Source organism: Meriones unguiculatus, chromosome 11, assembly GCF_030254825.1.
Source record: "Meriones unguiculatus strain TT.TT164.6M chromosome 11, Bangor_MerUng_6.1, whole genome shotgun sequence".
Lineage (NCBI taxonomy): Eukaryota > Metazoa > Chordata > Mammalia > Rodentia > Muridae > Meriones > Meriones unguiculatus.
This window is the reverse complement of record NC_083359.1, coordinates 99,973,675-99,992,890: the sequence shown is the minus strand read 5'-3', so window position 1 is coordinate 99,992,890 and position 19,216 is coordinate 99,973,675. Positions and strand designations below refer to the sequence as shown.

Sequence of the window (19,216 nt, the reverse complement as noted above, 5' to 3'; positions counted from 1 at the left end):
TTTATGTCATTTCCCCCTGCCGCATCATGAACAACACAGACTTTTGGTAGCATCCTACCACTAAAAGGGAGGACCATGAACTTGAGGCCAGCCTGGGCTATATACTGAGACCTTGTCTCCACGGGGGAGAGGGGGAAGAGAAGAAGAAAAGGAAGAGGGGGAGAAGGGAAGGAGGGAGAGACAGATGGAGGAAGGGCTCACCGGTAGACCTGACCAATCAATGGGCCAGCAAACGGACTCAATGTGTAAAGCCACCTGTTGCCAGCCCGGAAGGTCTGAGTGGCATCCCCAGGATCCACATGATGGAAAAAGAGAACCGTCTTTTGCAAGTTGTCTTTTGACCGCCACTCAAGCAGCGGTGAGTGTCCCTACCTCACAGAAGTAAACGTAAGGAAGATTTTAGAGAAGAAAAAAAAAAAAAAGGGAAGAGGTTCAAAGGCAGAGTGTGGGCCGAGTAAGTCCTCGAAGGTCCGAATGTGTCCACTAGATGGCAGCAAAGCCAATAAAATCGCCTTCCCGGCCGGAACTCCCAGGGAAGAGCGAACGCGGCCTGCTCCCGCCCTGCTGGAAGCCCTGGGTGAACTTCTGAAGCCTGGCTGAGCCGCGGGCAAAGCTGACGGCCGCAGATGGTTACACAAGCTGGTCCTGGTCACAGATGGGGCTGGAATAGCTCGGGGGGTGGCGGGGGGGGGGGGAGGCTACAGCTTCCTTCTAATTTGCACCGATTCAGGAAACGCTCCCACGAGGAGGGGTAGGAGCCGGCGAATCCGGGAGGGGCGGGGAAGAAGGGCGCCAGAGCTGAGCTCCGCAGAGGAGAAGCGCCTGCAGAGAACGCAGGACCATCTGGAAGGTCAGGCCCGAAAGCTCAGGGATGACAGCACGGATCCCCTCCCTCCAAGTGGAATGTGATGTCTGGAAAACTGAAAAGGGAAGCGGAAGAGTACGGGTCCTGGACGCGACGGCGCTTTGAAATCCTTGAAGTCTTCACCGACCTAAGGGCCGCGTCTTTGTAGCTAGGAAAGGGCGCTCCAGTCCCTAACTGCAAAGCCAGCCCTGCTGTTCCGCCAGCACCCTGCAGGGCCCCAGCTGCAGTCTCAGATTATCCGGTGCTGCATGTGCTCCCTTCACTCGAAGGACCAGGAAGGAAGGAAAGGAAAAACAAGTGACAGCGTGTCTCCCGAAGACAGCAGCACCCACACTTCGACCTCATGCACTCACAACGTGGAGCGGACGGTCCTCTGCAGACCCCAGCGTCTGTTTCCTTCCCTTGATCTGGGAGATCGGGACTCGCAGTTTCCGGGATGTTTCCTGAGGGCAGGGGCCCACACCCGGAAGTCCATTACCTGGGAGCCTCCATGCAGCTACCAACAGCGAGAGACCCAAGGTCTGGGCTGCGTGAGGGGCCTGAGGACAGGAAGCAGAACAGGGGACGGAGCCAGCTTCCAGTGACTGCTTTAAGCCATCTGAGCTAACGAAGCAGAACAGATGAGCTGGCCCACCTGGGCCACACTGCCGATTCATGAGCAAACCGTTAAGCTACCACTTTTATCTCTTTATTTTTCTAGTGGAACGTGTTTCTCAGCATCTGTCTTGAGTTCCTAGAGTCACCTAGGATGAAGGGACCTCAGGAACCTTAACTGAGGGATTGCCTCTGACAGACTGATCTGTGAGCAAGTCAGGGGGACTTTCTTTCTTTCTTGAGACAGGGTTTTCCTGTGTAACCTGGGCTGTTCTGTACTTGCTTTGTAGACCAGGCTGATCTAGAATTCACAGAGATCTGCCTGCGTCTGCCTCCCAGAGTGCTGGGATTACATATGTGCCACCACACCCAGAGGAGACATTTTTCTTGATTGATGATTGGTATGGGAGGACTTAGCCCACAGTGTCACCCCTCAGCAGGTGGTCCTGGGTTGTATGAAAGCAGGCTGAGCGAACCATGGAGACAAGCCAGTAGGCAACAGTTCCCCTATTGTTCTTGCTTCTGGTTCCTGCCTGGCTTCCCTTGAACGTGGACCCTTTCCTTTTCTAAGCTGCTTTTGGTTATGGTGTTTATCATGGCAACAAAAAGCAAACTAGACCAGAACCTCATAAAACACAAGGCCCAAAGTTCCTGGTGGCAAGCCATCTCTGTTTGCTTGGCACGAGCAGGTTTCCGGGACTCCAGACTTCGGGAGTGGTGGCACACACCCGTAATCACAGCTCTCAGGAGGGCGAGGCAGAGCTGTAGAGCAAGGCTGCTCCCCTCCCCCACCCAAAAGACCTTCGGTGACTTCAGTGACAGAGCAGCAGACCAGCTGGCCTCAACAAAGCAGGGTTCTCAAGTCCAAGGTGCATCAGAGACACACCTGGGGCTTGCCAAACCACAGGTGTTGATGGCAGCCATGTGTTACACCCCGAGTTTCTGGTTAGCGCAGGGGTGGTGTCTGAGGCCTTGCATTTCTAACAAGCTTGCCTCTCTGCTGACTGGAGCATGAACTTCCAGAAGGACTGGTCTCAATGCAATGCTGGGCCTCCATACCTTCAAGTTGCAGATAATTGCTGATCTCAGGGGCTGGCCCAGCAGTGTCCTTTTATTGTCAACCAGGAAAAATCTCAAGCCTCCCTGAAAGGGTTACTGTGCCCCATGGCAACAAGGCTCAGCCCAGAAGGGCCAGCCCTGCCCAGGGAGAGCTGTGGTCCATTCTGTTGAGAGTGGAGAGCAAGCTGAAGTCCGCTCGACCCTGTCAGGAGCCTTGTGCAGAAGAGGGCAGCTCTGAGGGCTTCAAGACCAGCCTGTGGGAAAGGAAACCAATGGCTGGAGTTTTAGTTCCAGAAGCTGCAGCCTCCTTTTTTTTGGTTTTGTTTTGTTTTTAGTTGTGGGGATGAAACCAAAGGGCAGGTGCATGCTGGGCACATGCAGTATCAGTTAGCAACACCACCAGTTTTGAGCTTCCTCTTTTTCTTTGCTTTTGTTCAGACAGAATCTCCTGTAGCCCAGGCTGGCCCTGGACTTCTGATTGTCCTGCCCCTATTTCAAAAACCCGGGATTACAGGTGACAATGAACTTGGGCCTAGCTTCCTTTTTAACTGGGCAGGCTGCAGGCTGTGAATGGCACTGTTTGCTCTTCTTTAAAAATGAATGTGTTTAGATACCTTCAGTGGCAGAGCAGACGTGAAGCCCTGGTTCAGTCCTCTCCCCCACCCACAACCTTTCTCTCCAAGGTCTTACATAGTTGAGGCCTGGCTCTGAGTCAGGGACTTCTGATCTTCTTGCAAGTGGATTGAACCAGGGAGTTACAGGGTAGCCAAGGCCACACAGAGTGACCCTGTCTAGAAAAACAAAATAAACCAAAGAAAAAAGAAAACTATAGACCAATTTGTTTGATAAGCATAGATGGAAAAAAATCTTAACAAATACTTGCCACCTGAATTCAGGAACACATTTAAGAGGACCATACATGATGACCAGCTGGATTTCATCTCAGAATGGCAAGGTTGGTTTAATATATGTAAATCAGTTAAGTGCAGCACACCATATAAGTAAACCTAAGGACAGAAACCACATAATTATTTCAATAATTATGATGCTGAAAAGGCATTTCACAAAGTTCAACATGATAAAAAGATCTGGAGTCTTTAGATATAGTATATTTCTCAAAATAATAAAGGCTGTATTCAACAAACCTACAGCCAACATTAAATGGAGACAAAGCATCTCCTCCAGACCCAGGAACAAGACAAAGATGTCTACTCTCCTTTCTCTTATTTTATATACTGCTTGACTCTTTTAAAAAAGATTTTATTGTATATTTTTATGTTATATATTTTTATATTTTATTATGTTTTATAATTATAAATTATATTTTATATTTTTATTATGTATAAAGGCATACATATATCTTTACATATATATGTACATATACATATGTATACATGTATAAAGAACATAAAATGTAAAATATTTTATGTTTTATTTATATAGAATAAATTTATACTATTTTATTTATATACAATAAAAATATATGACAGGTTTGCTTGCCTGCATGTGCACATGTATACCCAGTGTCCAAAGAGGTTGCTGGATCCCTGGCGCGGAGTTACAGAGGCAGATGCTTATAAACGATCATGGGGTACTGAACCGAACCAGGTCCCCTGCAAGAGCAGCGCGAGCGCTCTTAACCACTGAGCCAACTCTCCAGACCCCCTCCATTTTTTTTCCCTTTTTGGAGACAGAGTCTTACTATGTAGCTCTAGAGGTCCTGAAACTATGTAGACCAGGCTGGCCTTGAACTCACAGAGCTTTTATCTGCCTCTGCCTCCCAAGTGCTGGGATTAAAGGCTTGTCCAACTTCTGGTTAGTGCTTGAATCTAGCTATAACAATTGGATAAGAAAAAGACATAAAAGGATAAAAAATAGAAAGGGAAGAAGCCAAACTATCCTTATTTGCAGACTACATAAGTCTTCACTTAAAAGATCCTATTGCGTCTACTAGAAAACTCTTGGACCTAATTAAGACCTACAATAAATTGACCTTAGCTGGCCTGGAACAATGTAGACTAGGCTGTCCTTGAACTCATGGAGATCTGCCTGCCTCTGCCTCTTGAGAACTGGGATTAAGAGCATCACTAAGGAAATAAAACTGCCAGTAAAGAAATGGGCAAATAAAATGAATAGTTTTCAAAATACACACACATACACAAATGACCAATAACTATTTCAAAAAGTGCTCAATAACCTTGGCCATCAGGGGCATACAAATTAAAACTACCGAGATATTTTCTCACTCCAGTCAGAACAGCTATCCTCATCATGTCTGACAAATGTTGGAGAGGTCAGGGAGAGAAAGGGACCCTTACTCTCTGTCGGTGGGAGTGTGAATTAATACAGCTACTGGGAAATCAGTTTAGATATTTCTCAAAAAGTGAAAAATAGAACTACCATAGGACCCAGCTAAGTTATTCCACTCCTGGGCATATACTCAGAGAACTCCATACACCAACCACAGGAAATTCTCCATCTCCATGTTTATTGCTGCCTAATTCCCCACAGCAAAGAACTGGAATGTCTACCGACAAATGAATAATGAAACTTTGGTACATAACCCCCCTACAATAAGTGGACAACCCTCAGGCTGGCATCCACAATGCATCCAGGAGCAGACTTGCTTGGTCCATAACAAAACTGTCCCAGACTCACCAGCAGGTACATTCTGCTGGGAGAAAGACCCTTGCTTCGTGGGAAAGCCTAGTTCGTCATTCCCACCAGACTCGGACCACACAACCCTCCATTCTTTCCCATAGTGGTCGTTTGCTTCTCATAGAAAATACAAAATTGCCAAGTGGTAGTGGCCCATGCCTTTATCCCAGCTGGCAGTTAGGAGGCAGAGGTAGGTGGATCTCTGAGTCGGAGGCCAACCTGTTTTGGAGTTCCAGTACAGCCAGTGCTACACCCTGGGGAAAAAAAGTACAAACTTTGCTTTTGCTGCCTAGTTCAATGAATTTCTGGTTTGTTGTCCAGTTCACTGCGTTTCTGGCAGCTGGTGGGTGATACAGTGGACCCCCTCTGAGGTAATGTGTTAAAGAGCCCATGCCCAATTTTAACAAATTGTCGAATGCAACAGAGACCCTGATGCAAGCAGCTGCTAAGCTGATGTGAGCAGTCTGACGACATTCCTGTCCCCAAGGACAGCACCTAGTTACACACGCCAGGCTGAGGCTCAATCTAATGCCCGTGGAATAGGAGGCAACAGGATGATGAGTCTGTGGCTGTGGGTGCCCAGTTGATCTTCAATAGAGCTCTAGTGCCAGGGCAGACTGCACCCCCACCCCGTGCCAGGCTGGATCTTTGAGCAGACCACACCTTTCTGCATGCCCAGTGTCGAAGTCCACTCTTACTTCCCGCTAGAGAGAGGTGGCACTCCTCCCCGCACTAACCCTTCTTGGAAATGAGACAGTGGCCATCACACAGCAGGCCAGGTGCACTAGTTCCTAAGGTTTATCATAGCAAGGTCCAAATGGAGAAAAGGGCCACATGCCCACAGGCTGTAGCAGGGTTCTGGGGGATGCTCTACCTCGACAGCCTACTGACCGGGTGTAAAGGCCAAATGAGGCACCTTCCTACCCTATTTTAACTACTATTTTTATGGCTTTCTGGCTGCCAAAGGCGTTTTATACATACTTCCTTCAGCCTGCCGGGAAAGCCTTTCAGGGACAGCTCTCATTTCCTGGATCACAAGAGGAGGTCAGGGGTCAACAGGAGCACAGTACGTCCCCTGCCTGTGTGGCAACTACCAGGTTTTGGGGAAGGTCTTCCTGTGATCTGTGTTGTGTCAGCTGCAGTGGGATGCAGCTCAACTCTTAGAGCAGGAGCCTTTTCCAGAAAGCTCAGACAGCTAAGGTCCATTCCCCCCCCCCCAGTCTTGTTTTATGTAGCCCTGGCAGGCTTAGCATTCAGTGTATTCCAGACCTGAAATTCATAGTCCTCCTAAAGGGAGGGAGGTGTGTGTGTGAACAAAGTCCCAAGCAGGGTTGGGCCTGGGCTTCTCAAGGGGGAGAGCCACATTAGATATGTGTATGTATATATACATACATACATACATATACACACACATACATACATATATATAAACTTATTACAAGTCATAACAGCAAAATGGTTGTCTCTTCACAGTAATAGCGATGGAGGAGGAGGTGGCGGCAGCTCACCTGTAACTCCAGCTCCAGGAGCCCTGACTTCCATCTTCTGGCCTCTAAGGGCACCTGAAATAAGGTGCACACATAACCACAGTCACACGTAATTCCCAGCAACCGCATGGTGGCTCACAACCATTTATACTGGGATCAGATGCTCTCTTCTGTCATGCAGGCATATATGCAAATTGAGCGTTCATATGTATACATTAACTTTTTTAAGTTTTTTTTAAATGAAATTAAAATATATGTAAATGGACAAAGAGTTACATCCAATAGTACAAAACTCATACATACGGAAATAAGCAAAAAGCCACATAGGAATAAAAACTAACAAAACATCTACATGCACACACGCAATATACAGACCAGAATTGGGAAATGATTTAAATTTTGTATGTGTGTGTGTGTGCAGGTGTGTATGAGCATACATAAGCCATGGATTGAATGTGGAGGTCAGAGGAGAATTTGTAGGTCTAGAGATTGAACTCAGGTCCTTAAGCTTGCTGGTGGGTGTTTTAACCCAGAGTCATATGTAAATCTTTTTAGAATTTATCTACTTATTTAAAGACAGTCTGCGTAGCCACGGCTATCCTAGAACTTCTCTAAAAAGACAGTGAAATCATATAGGCTTATCCACTTGAGGGCCCAGCAGCTGAGAGAGCTCAGTTTTCTTGTAAAGGTTCAGGTCCCAGCATGGCAGCTCACAACCACCTGTAAGTCACTCCAGTTTACCTGACACCGTCTTCTGACCTCTGTGGGCCCCAGGAGGTACACAGGCACACATGCAGGCAAGACACTCATACAAGTAAAATAAATAAACCTAAAACAAAGTTTAATTGAGATGGGTAAAGGATACAGGAAATTTTCAGGAGAGGAAAGCCAAAGAATAGAAAGAAATGCTTTATCCTATTAGTAGTTACCAGGGAAACACATTGAAATTTCGTTTCTTAGAATTAAACTTTATTATTGTGTGTGCATGTGTATGAGGGCATATACAAGCCACAGTTCACATGTGTAAATTAGAGGACAACTTCGTGGAATGTGGATCTCTCCTTCCACCCTGGAGTGGAACCCCACATGGGGTCGTGGGATGGACTCAGCTGGTCACACATTCACAGCAAGTGTCATTACCTGCTCAGCCACCTGAAAACTCAAAGTTCCAAATACTTTCTGAGCACTGAGGCAAAGTGGAGAGAAGTCTGAAACTAATCTCATCTGGCGGGCTATAGTCAAACGCACGCAGACCCAAACTACTGAATAAACTTAACTTCAGGCTCTGAGTACAACATGCCTATCAAACAGAAATGACTTTCGTGCTCACACCCAAGACATCTCATGTCTAGACAGACATTCTAATGTCTGTAAAAGCCTGAAACCAGCAGCATTGTGGTACCAAGCATTTAGGGTAGTGGTTATTCCACCTGTATTTAGTATCTGAAAGTTTTTCAAAACAAACTAGAGATTTTTAGAAGACATTTATTCATTTATTTATCTATCTATTTATCTATCATTTAGGCTTTTTTGAGACAGGGTTTCTCTGTGTAGCCCTGGCTGTGGCTGTCCTGGATGTCTTTGTAGACCAGGCTGGCCTTGAACTTAAGAGATCTGCCTGCCTCTGCCTCCCAAAGTACCGAGATTACTGGGTACACCACCGTGCATGGCAAGACACTTATTTTTATTTACATGTATGTATGTGTATGTTTGCATGAGTATGTTCACGGGTGCATGGATGCCAAAGGAGGCCAGAAAAGGAAGTGAGATTTTTCTGGAGCTTAGGTTATAGCTGTGTGCAACCCAATGTGGGTGCTAGGACCCGAATCCCTGTCCTCTGAAAGAGCAGGCGGTGCTCTTAACCACTGAGCCATCTCTGCAGTCTCTGCATACGCTTTTAAAATTAATTTTATTTTTACAGCTGGGTGGTGGTAGCACACACCTGTAATCCCAACACTCGGGAGGTAGATCTCTAAGCTCGATGCCAGCCTAGTTTACAGAGTGAGTTCCGGGACACAGAGAAATCCTGTTTAGAAAAACAAAACAAAAAAAAAATTATTTTTACGTGTATAAACCAGTGTTATGCGGATTTTCAGAAATTACTGTTTCACTTTGTACTTGTACCCCATGTCTGACTGCTGAGACTCAAAGGCAATGTTCAGCCAGGTGCAGTAGCTCGTGCCTGTGAGTCCTGAACAGAGGAGCCTGAGGCAAAAGGATCACTGTGAGTTTGATGCTGGCCTGGACCACAGGGAGACTCTGACCAAAAAGGAGGGCAGTGTCAATTATATGGCAAAGTAAGCCATTTCATGTACCAAATTAAGTAGCTGATTAAATAATTCAAAAAATCAATTCATGGCTCACAAGTAGCATGGAGAGGTAGTTTAGTATACCTGCATTTTATCACGAAGGAAACTAGTAAAGTTAATAAGCGCCTGGAAACTGACAGTGCAATGAGATCAGAGCATGGTTATGTAAGAAGGACAATAACTTACTCTAAAAAAAAAAAATCAGCAAGAAAGGATTATAGGTAAGTATATGAGATAAACGTCCAACAACAGGGACTGGAGACATGGCTCAGCAGCTAAGAGCACTAGATACTCTTCCTGAGGAGCTGGGCTCAATTTCTCAGCATCCACACAGCGGCTCACAGCTGTCTGTAACTCCAGTTCCAGGGTGTCCAATGCCTCTTCTGGCCTTTGCATGCTCTAGGGGTGAACATGGCGCACAGACATACATGTAGGCAAAACACCCATACACATGAATAAGTTAATAGACTGGCCATCTATAAATCTCAGCACTCTGGGCAGAAGCAGGAGGACTAGAATTTAAGGATTACATCTTGAGTTTGAGGCCAGCCTGGGCCATGTAGCAACATCCTAATGTCTAATACCAATTCATATACATTTTAAAAAGTTGGTAAATAGAAACGAATGAAGACTTGCTCTGCCCCTAACAGATCCACAGATATATATTTTTAGGTTACATGAAAAAAAGCTTGGGAATGAGACAAAGACGGTTTGGGTTGCTGAAGTGTCACTTTCCAAACTTCAGTGGAAAACTGGCAGCTATTTATTATTTGGAAGCAGCTGCTTCTCTTCCATGAGATGGGTGACTAAAACATGGCCTCTAAAGTAAGCTGACATCACAAAAGCGCACTTAACTGTTCTTAGGTTTGACTTCAAGGTACACAACACAGCATAGGTACCAAGAAAATCATCTTATTCAGTTTCTCCCAATTTCAAAAAACCCCAGTACACTACACAGCCAGTGTGGTCTGACGCTCTGTAATCACCTGGTCCACTCAGAAGCCACACACCCCAGAAGCCATGATAAAATAGGCTCTCCTCCTCCTCCTCAGAACAGTGGCCACACAGGGCAGCTCTGGAAAGTGCGTTATGAGCTGCAGGATGAAAAGCTAACACTTCCCTTCCTGTCCAGTCTGGACAGCCTAAACACATTAGACTCACAGGGAAAACTAGCCAGGAGGAAAGAGGGCTGGGCATTTTTTTCAACTAGATAAACAGAAAAGATCATCTAAGGCATTTCTTATCCTATCTAAATGAAAAAAAGACAGCTAAATGGTTCAGGGAACTGTATTAACAGAAACATCAAGAGGTTACAGATAAACATTTTAATTGATTAAATATATTACTTTCAAGATCTTTTTGAAATCGCACTTGTATGGTACTAATAAACAGCCAAAGGCAATAAAAAAGTTTAGAACCAAAAGTGTTCAGATATGAACACGTGACAGAAACTGCTATGTAAAGTGACATACACTGCTCCCAAGAACAATTATTTTTAGAAGATAATTTATCTTAACATGTGCAAGGACAAAATTGTAATCAAAGGCTGAAAGAAATATATATTAGTGCCTGCTTTTTAAAAGTTTATTTTACATTTTAAATACAGTATTTTTTCTCATTAAAAAAAATCCTAACTCTGTGGTTTCTATATATACAGAAAAGCTGTGGGGCAGCCGAATGAATATTCTGGGTGTAACAGCAAAGACATTCAACTACTTCTGAATGAAAATTCAAAAACACAAATTAAGCACTGGTTAGGAGAAAGTAATCCAGTTTCTTAACAACCAAAAAGAACAGAGTTAAATACCTATAAAACCAGGTATTAAAAACAGAAAAAAAATGCAGCGTATGGAAACCTCAAATAGCCTGAATGTAGTGAACTGTGCACACTGCAGCTAGCCAGTGGGATCCCTGGAAGTCATCTGTGATATCAAAATTAAATCTTAAGTCTTCAGTGACAAAACAGCACTAGGTACACATTGTCTCTGTCATTTTCTATCTATACTACCCTCGCTCTAGATAATTAGCCACTTATACAAATTTCAAATGATGAACATGTGGATTTGTTTTAATAAGAAAGCAAAAGATTTGCCTTTTCTTACCAGCAAGACATAATACAGATCAGAGCTGTAACATTTAAGCACGGGCCTGTGCACTTCCAATTTTCTCCAGTATGCAATTCCATACTGGGACTCTGGAACGGTTTGTACCCTAGTAACAAACAGAAAGGAATTTGGACTGTCTCTGGCAGTGATTTCCTGTTAGTGCAATGGTAATCCTCACTGAATTATACTAAAGTGATTTTGCATATTTTAATTCAGTAGATGCCAATTTGAGTTTATAAAACTCTTGGCTGTATGCTTTTCATTTTAATTTCAATTTATGATACTCCACAAAACTATGTCAAAAGAAAATCAACTAGTTTTGTTGTGTTATCAGAAGTGTGAATGGCAGACAGGAGAGTCTGAGGGACTTGGTAGGAGGATGCTGAGGTGTTCTAAGAATCTTTACATATCAATTACCTACTGGGTTTGAATACTCTAAGTTTAAGATTCTCTCAGAAAATAATTCTCTGTACCATCACTAACTAAATAGCTGTACCAAAGCAAAACAACCGGGGTTATTCAGGTAAGACCAATTTGAGGCAATTTCTTTCTCTTCTATAATCCGTGAAGTCTTGAGTTTTAAAGTTTCAAATTGTTGAGCTTTAGTCAAAGCCAGTTGCCTCTGAAGCAGACTACAACAGAAACATTACAAGCAGAGCTGTAACCGAGGGCTCTGGGGGAACACACAGAGCAGACAGCAATGGACTACCCACCAGCCAGGTCGCGTCAACGCTGGGACATTTATTTTAGAGACTGAATATTTAGCACGCAGCTCACATAACTCCAGGATTCACTAGTGGCTCTGGCTGGTCAACACCCAAGGGCTGGATGAGTCTCCGGAACTGTTGTTCACCTCAGAGCATTAATGTTAGAGTCTCAAGGAATCCTGGTTCCCAGCAAGAGTTCATAAATCATCAGAACAAAATTGAGAAGGTAAACACTGACTCCTATGCGCCACAAAAGTCAAAAGAAAATGTGTCATTTTCTGCCCAATCCTAAACTCCAGACTCTGCACAAGCTTTATCTAGTGTAATAGACTCTGTAGTAGACTGACTTGGACCTCCACAGAGAGTAGGAGTTATCAAACTTGAGGAGATAGACGCCTCTCCCTGGATACTGGTGGCTGCCTGCATATACTTCCTCATGACAGTCCCGCCGGTACACAGGCACAATCTCATCCAGCAGAGGCTTGTTGGCATTCTTTTTGGCTTTCTCTTCACAAGTAACATTTTCTGTGAGAAAGTGAGAAAGAACAGAAGACACAAGTCAAATGATAGATTCAGGAAAATCACCTTGCTAATCAAGCAATGAAACTATCTTCTTGGAGAAACTGTTAGTTCTCTAAACTCAGTCTCCAACTCTGTGTACAGGCGTCTGTTAGTCACTCATCTGCATGCCTGACCCCTATGCACAGCTGCTGAGCCCTGGGCGTCCAGTGGCAAGCACCAGGCTGTGAGGACAACCTGTCTCCAGCCTTTTGTGTCAGTCCTGCTCCCATTTCCTGTCTTTATTTTTCCCATCTGTTTCTATCCAATTCCAAACTCCTTCCTTCTATAAAACAATCTTGCTCATTTGACACCACAGAAAATGCTGTGCTACCTGGGAGCAGTGGCGCACACCTTTGATTCCAACACTCAGGGAGGCAGATCAGGCGGATCACTGTGAGTTCAAGGCCAGGTGGTCTTCAAAAAGAGTCCAGGACAGCCAACGCTACACAGAGAAACCCTGACACCAAAAACAACAAAAGAAAAGGGGAGGGGAGAAAACACTGTGCTGGCCTCTTCTACAGCCCACCTGCATTTTAGGAATGGTAGAAGGTAGTCTACCCTAGCCTTCAGTTTCTGTGTATTCAGAGACTGCCACAAATTCAATCAGTTCCACTAAGTCTGTTTAGCACGGAGATAAAACAAGCAGATTAAAAAATGAGCTCTGATCACAGACTGTCACTGTTAATAGTTTTCTAGGCTATAACAGCATCAAGTTAGTGAAGAAACATTTCTAATAGCCTACAAGAATGAGATAATTATTCCAAACTGTCTCAGTCTAACACATTAAATATATACAACCTCAAGAAAACTAGGTGAAGGTATTTCAATACAGAAGATAAAGACTTTCAGACTCCTCATATGGCAGAGTGAATCCCAGCAATGTCCATTAACTACATGTCAATGGTCACAGCCATTTTAAAAGTGTGAGAAGCTCTCAAGGGAATTTAAAATAATAAAACCAACTACACCACGGGCCATCGTGGAATAAATCTTAGAACATTAGGTAAAAAGTAAAGAAATCTGAATAAGTGCAAATTTATCAACACTAGTATCAATAATGGTTCATTAAGATAAGTGCAATGTACAATTTAAGAAGTTAAAAACAGAAAAACCAAGCCAGCTGGTGGCAGGCCACACCTTTAATCCCAGCACTAGGGAGACAGAGGCAGACAGATCTCTACAAGTTTAAGGTCAGTCTGATCTACACAGAGAGTTCCAGGACAGCCAGTGATACACAGAGAAACCCTGGGTAGGGGTGGGGAGCCCAAATTTTAAAAAGCTTAAAAAAAAAAAAAAAAAAGTAAAGGAGACCCAGATATGGTGGCCCACATGGATATCCCAGCATGAGGGAAACTGAGGAAGGACTGTCAAAAATTCAAGGCCAACCTAAGCTACACAGTGAGTATGAGGAGTCTGGGCCAGGTGTTAAATCCTGATTAAAAAGGCCGAAAAACCAAAAACAGGTGTGGTGGCTTGACCTGTAATCCTAGCAGGAGGAAGATGAAGAGTATTACTGTGGATTCAAGGCCATTCTGTTACACGGCAGCCAGAGCTACATAATGAAACCCATCTCAAAAACAAAACAAAAAAAATCCAGCACCCATAAAGAAGACTCAAATAAAATTTGCTTTACTACAGCAATGCCTTCAATTACATGCTATTTATACTGGGCTGGAGAGAAAGCTCAGTGGTTAGGAGTGCCTGCTGCACTTCAAGGATGTACATTTGGTTCCCAGCATCCACATCAGGCTCTGACTGCAGCACTCTGACACCTTCTTCTGGCTTCCATAGACACACACTTCCACAAATAAAAACAATCTTTAATGAAAAGTCTTTTATTTACAAATGAGGGTTACTGAGTCATTAAAAAAGCCTATAAAGATATCTAAGAAACAAACTGGTTCATTAATTCAAGATCTACTTTTGTTACATCCACAGAACTAAAGATTATAAGTAATGTGCCTTTCAAACATTAAAATCATTTTTAAACTTTAATTTATATGTGTGTGTACATGTATGTATATGAGTGTATGTCTGTATGTATCTGTAAATTTATGTCATGTAAGTACAGAGCTCACAAGCGGGGCATCAGCTCTCCTGGAGCTGGAGCTTGTGGGCCAGGGCATGGCTGCTGGGGACTGCGGTGGGTCCCCTGGAAGGCACTGAGTGCTCTTAACCACTGAGCACTCCAGCTCCATCTTTCACCAATGCAAGCAAACCACTGGGACATAAAAAGCAATGAAGTAGAGCACTGCAGCAAAGGCTGGGTTGTCAGCCCTGTTTCCTCAGAGAAAACAAATTCTACCCACCTGTCCAACCTAAGGAAGAAAAACCAAACTTCCAAATACACAAAAATCTCAGTTTTTAGCTGGGTGTGATGGTGCACATTTTATATGCAGCTGGGGGGGCAGTAGCAGAAAGAATAGCTGAATGCTCAAGGCTAGCTAGCCTGGTCTACAAAGGGAGATCCAGACACCACCCTGGAATTTTCTTCCATGGACTACACAGTGGATATATGGACCTATCAATGGCGCACAGTCATCATGTAACTCAGGCACAAATGTACCAGTGAGTTAGGTCTCCATACAGGCTCATTCTCAATGGAACAATTCTTAGAATTAGTAAAATCTCATTATTTCTGTTCACATGGAGATTTCAATGGATAAGTTTTTAGAACTGGTATACAGGTAGGCCATGCTACCTTCCCTTTGAGGGACAAACAGCAGAGCTAAAGGGAAAAGCTATGTTTTACCAGCTCTCTTCCTCTAAACCTTAAAATTTTCTTCCGTATACCACATACAAACAGGTGTGTGAGGAGGCCAGAAGGAGCTGTCAGACCTCTGAACTGAAGTTGCAGGCAATTCTGAGCCACCGCATCAGTGCTGGAAACTGAACCTGGATCTTCTGCAAGAACAGTAAGTACCTAAGCCATCACGCCAGCCTCTTTTATCAGTTGCTGACCCAATGTCAACAACCCCCAAACTTATCAGCTAGGAGTTCAGAACAGAAGGAGGAAGTAATTTTCTTTTAAAAAATCTCTAATGGGCAAGATAGGAGAAAATCAACCAAGCCGCAGAGCAGAGCAATTTCTTTTCTTCCTTCTTACTTTATTTTTAAAATTTTTTCAAGACAGGGTTTCTCCTTGCACCCTTGGCTATCCTGGAACTTGCTCTGTGCACCAGGGTTGCCTCAAACTCACAGAGATCCAACCTGCCTCTGCCTCCCAAGCATTGGGATTAAAGGTGTGTGCCACCACCACCTGGCTACTTTTTTAAGACTCATTTTATGTGCATGGGCTTTTTACCTGCATGTATGTATGTATGTGCAGAGAGTGTATGTCTGGTGCCTGCAAAGGCCAGAAGAGGACACTCGTTCTTCTGGGACTATAGTTAAAAACAACTAGAATCAAGCCTTGGTTTTCTGCAGGAGGGAATGCTGTTAACTGCTGAGTCATCTCTCCAGCCCGTTCTCCTTAGTTTTTGAGACACAGTCTCTCTTAACAGCCTGGACTGACCTGCAACTCATTATATAGCCTCAAACACATAATGATCTTTCAACCTGAGCCTCCTTAGTGCTAAGATTACAGATGGGAGCAATCACATACAGCCAGAGCCAACCACTGAAAATATTCCTCAGTAAGACTTTTTCCCCCCTCTGTGTAACCTTGGCTATCCTGGACTCACTTTGCACAGCAGGCTGGCCTCAAATGAGTCTCTGCTGTATGAGAAAGGCGAGCAGGGGGTTAGCCGCTGGCAAACGTTACTATGGCACTACTGGAATGCAGATGGTGGCACCCAGCTAAACTGTTCAGATTTTACCTTTCCTTAACCACTCCTCCTATTTTTGGTTTTGGTGAGTATTATGGGAAATATCTCACTTTGCTGCTAGTCTTTAGGAATAAACATTGTTAAAAACAAAATGCCAAAGCCCTGGAATTGGCTCCGTTGTTAACTTGCTATTGGGGAGGGCCAAAGTTCGGTTCCCAGCACCCACATGGTAGCTCACCATTCTTTGTAACTCCAGTTCCAGAAGATCTGACACACTTTTTTGACCTCTGGGTTATCAGACATGCAGATGGTATACAAATACACAAACATACACATAGGCAAAACATTCATTCACATAAAACAAAAAGTCAGTCTTTAAAAATCTTAAAAACAAGCCATGCAGTGGTGATGCACGTCTTCAATACCAGCGCTCAGGAGACAGAGGCAGGTGGATCACTTGGGTTCCAGGATGGCCTAGTCTACCAAGTGAGTTCCAGGACAGCCAGAGCTATATAGAGAAACCCTGTCTTAAAAACAAAACAAAACAAAACAAACAAACAAGCCATGCAAAAGAAAGCAGTACATGTTTTGATATTTACCAGGTCAAACCTGAACCTGGGTTATAATTAAGGATTTTAATTTTCTGGAGTGACAATAAGTCTGCATGATGTACTGAAATTCCTGGGACACTCTGATGGTTCTTATAGAAAATGGTACAGAACAAAACTTGTCTTTGAAGCTGAATAAATGAATTTCAAGAAGCGCTTATGGTCTAACAGCTTTACATGCTCCCACATGTGGTATCAAAGTATGGCAATGTGATTAAGGCACGGTCTGTTTTTAAAGTCAAATGGACTCATGTCCATTCCATGCATTTCCAAAAAACAGTTCTTAGACCTGTTTTAGTACCACTGTCATGAAACACTCCAGCACTCTTATCAAGAACAGGACTTCTTCTGAGATACCTGACAGGTCAGTTAGCTCTGAAAAATGGAGCCAAGATGCTCTTCCATTCTCACAGGCTGCACCACAGTACCTGTGTCAGTTTCAATCTAGCTTACTTGGCTTGTATTTAAATGTTCCAAGTTTTAGCTTTTCCAGCTAACAAAATCAAGGAGAGCAGCTGCTCAAGATCAATACATCTTTTAACTTAATCTTAGAACAAGATAGTTTACTAAGATCTTTCAAAACTGATTCTGTCTGAGAGGAATGAAGTCACACTCTTGTAAAACAGTGGCTTCCAAAGAGAAAAATGACTAAAATTTATCTTAAGTGAGCTACTCTGGTGAATTTTCATTATTTATTTACACACTACTTTTTGGTTGCTGTTACTTTTGTTTTTTAGTTGTTTTTCTTTTTTTAAAGAGATTTATTTATTATGTATACAATGTTTTGCCTGCATGTACACCTGCACACCAGAAGAGGTCACCAGATCACACTATAGATGGTCATGAGCCACCATGTGGGTGCTGGAAATTGAACTCAGGACCTCTGGAAGAGCAGCCAGTGCTCTTAACCACTGAGCCACCTCTCCAGCCCCTTGTTTTTTAGTCAGGGTTTCTCTGGATGTCCTGGCATTCACTTTGTAAACCAGATGGGCCTCCAACTTACAGAGATTCACCTGTCTCTGCCTCTTCCTCTGGGCAAAGTTGTGTGCCACCACACCTGGCCACATACATTTTACCCAGCATTTGGGAGGCAGAGGCAGAGACATGAAGATCAGGAGTTTAAGGACATCCTTGACTATACAGGCATTAAAGGCCAACGTTGGCTACATGGAACCCTGTCTCACATCTTCTCAAAAACAAACAAAAAAGCAAACATAACAGGAAAAAGCCAGCTCTGATGGTGGGTCACACCTATAATTTCAGCACTTGAGACTGCAACAAGAGAATCCTGTCTTTGATTTTGTGTTCTGTTTTTCAAGACAAGATTTCCTGTGTAGCCCTGGCTGTCCTGCAACTCTCTTTGTAGACCAGGCTGGCCTGGACTCACAGAGGAGGATCCTGTCTTTAAAACAAACAAAAAAGCTATTATCAGAAACATAAATTCCTTTGTTGACAAGGATTCATACTTGCTCTTTTAAACCTTTTCAAACTGGGGCATGGTGGCATATACTGATAGTCCCAGCTAACTAGGGAGGTTGAGATAGAGGACTGCTTGAGTCCAACAGTTGAAGACCAGCCAGGGAAACAAAGCAAGGTCCCGTCTCAAAAACAAACAACAAACCTCAAAGTGACTTCACATACTTAGTTTTCCAATACACAAGGCTGAAAGTAAAACAACATTCAGAAACTATTAAAATAACCCACTGCTATCAACTTTCTAGACTTTTTAGAGAAATTCACATTCAGGGCCTTCTTTGTGAGAGAGTAGTTTTCTCAGAGCCAGTTCAGCCAGCATCCCACTACTGTACAGAGTATCCCCTGTCCATCAAGTGTCCATCAGAAAGCGTAAGGTGGAATCACACACACACAATGCAGCAGCTACTGAGCAAGGCCTACCTTCCTCCTCCTCCTCATCGTCACTGGACTCACTGACATGCACACTGACAGCAGCGTTTGGAGAGTCTGTCCATTCAAAATAAACCCCAAACCCAATGTCATAACTGTCTGTAGCAAATTCCCAAAAGAGGTAGGACCCTTCTTCATGAGTGGGGACTCGAACGGTGACTACTTCTCCTCGGCGCACTGTGATCACAGAATCTGCGTCCTGCCGAATCTTCTCTTTAAAGTCTTTGATCTGTGGTCTTGTCCACATGGATGGAGCTGCAATCACTGGAAGAGATTCTAAAGGCAACAGGATTTACAAAAGCTGAAGAGAAAAGGTTTTTACAGAGACTATCTGCATTGAGCTACCTGTGTTCTGACACAAGGGCAATGTGGTTAGCTTAGACCAAGGATGGAGGGAAACAGAAAAGCCTCTCCAGTTATTATAATATCCAAGAAGGTCACACAGGTACTAAGAGGCCATCATAGCTCTTCAATAAAATGGAGTCTTACAAGTGATTTTTCCTAACATTCTGCTTTTATCTCATCCTATCTGTTGAAAAGTCTTAACCTCTGGGTGCCTTAAAGTTCTAAGAGCTTTTCTGGAGAGAGCTA

General features: G+C 43.8%; 1 protein-coding gene across 1 annotated transcript in view; it reads right to left on the bottom strand.

Moving 5' to 3' along the window:
- Positions 1-10,241: 10,241 nt before the first annotated feature.
- Acbd3 (acyl-CoA binding domain containing 3) overlaps positions 10,242-19,216 on the bottom strand; it is a 29,373-nt gene continuing 20,398 nt past the window's right edge. The window contains exons 7-8 of the mRNA XM_060364818.1: positions 18,617-18,901; positions 10,242-12,309 (exon numbers count right to left, since the gene is read on the bottom strand). Coding sequence (XP_060220801.1) covers positions 12,098-12,309; positions 18,617-18,901 — 497 coding nt within the window. The 3' untranslated portion in view covers positions 10,242-12,097. The remainder of the gene's footprint in view (positions 12,310-18,616; positions 18,902-19,216) is intronic.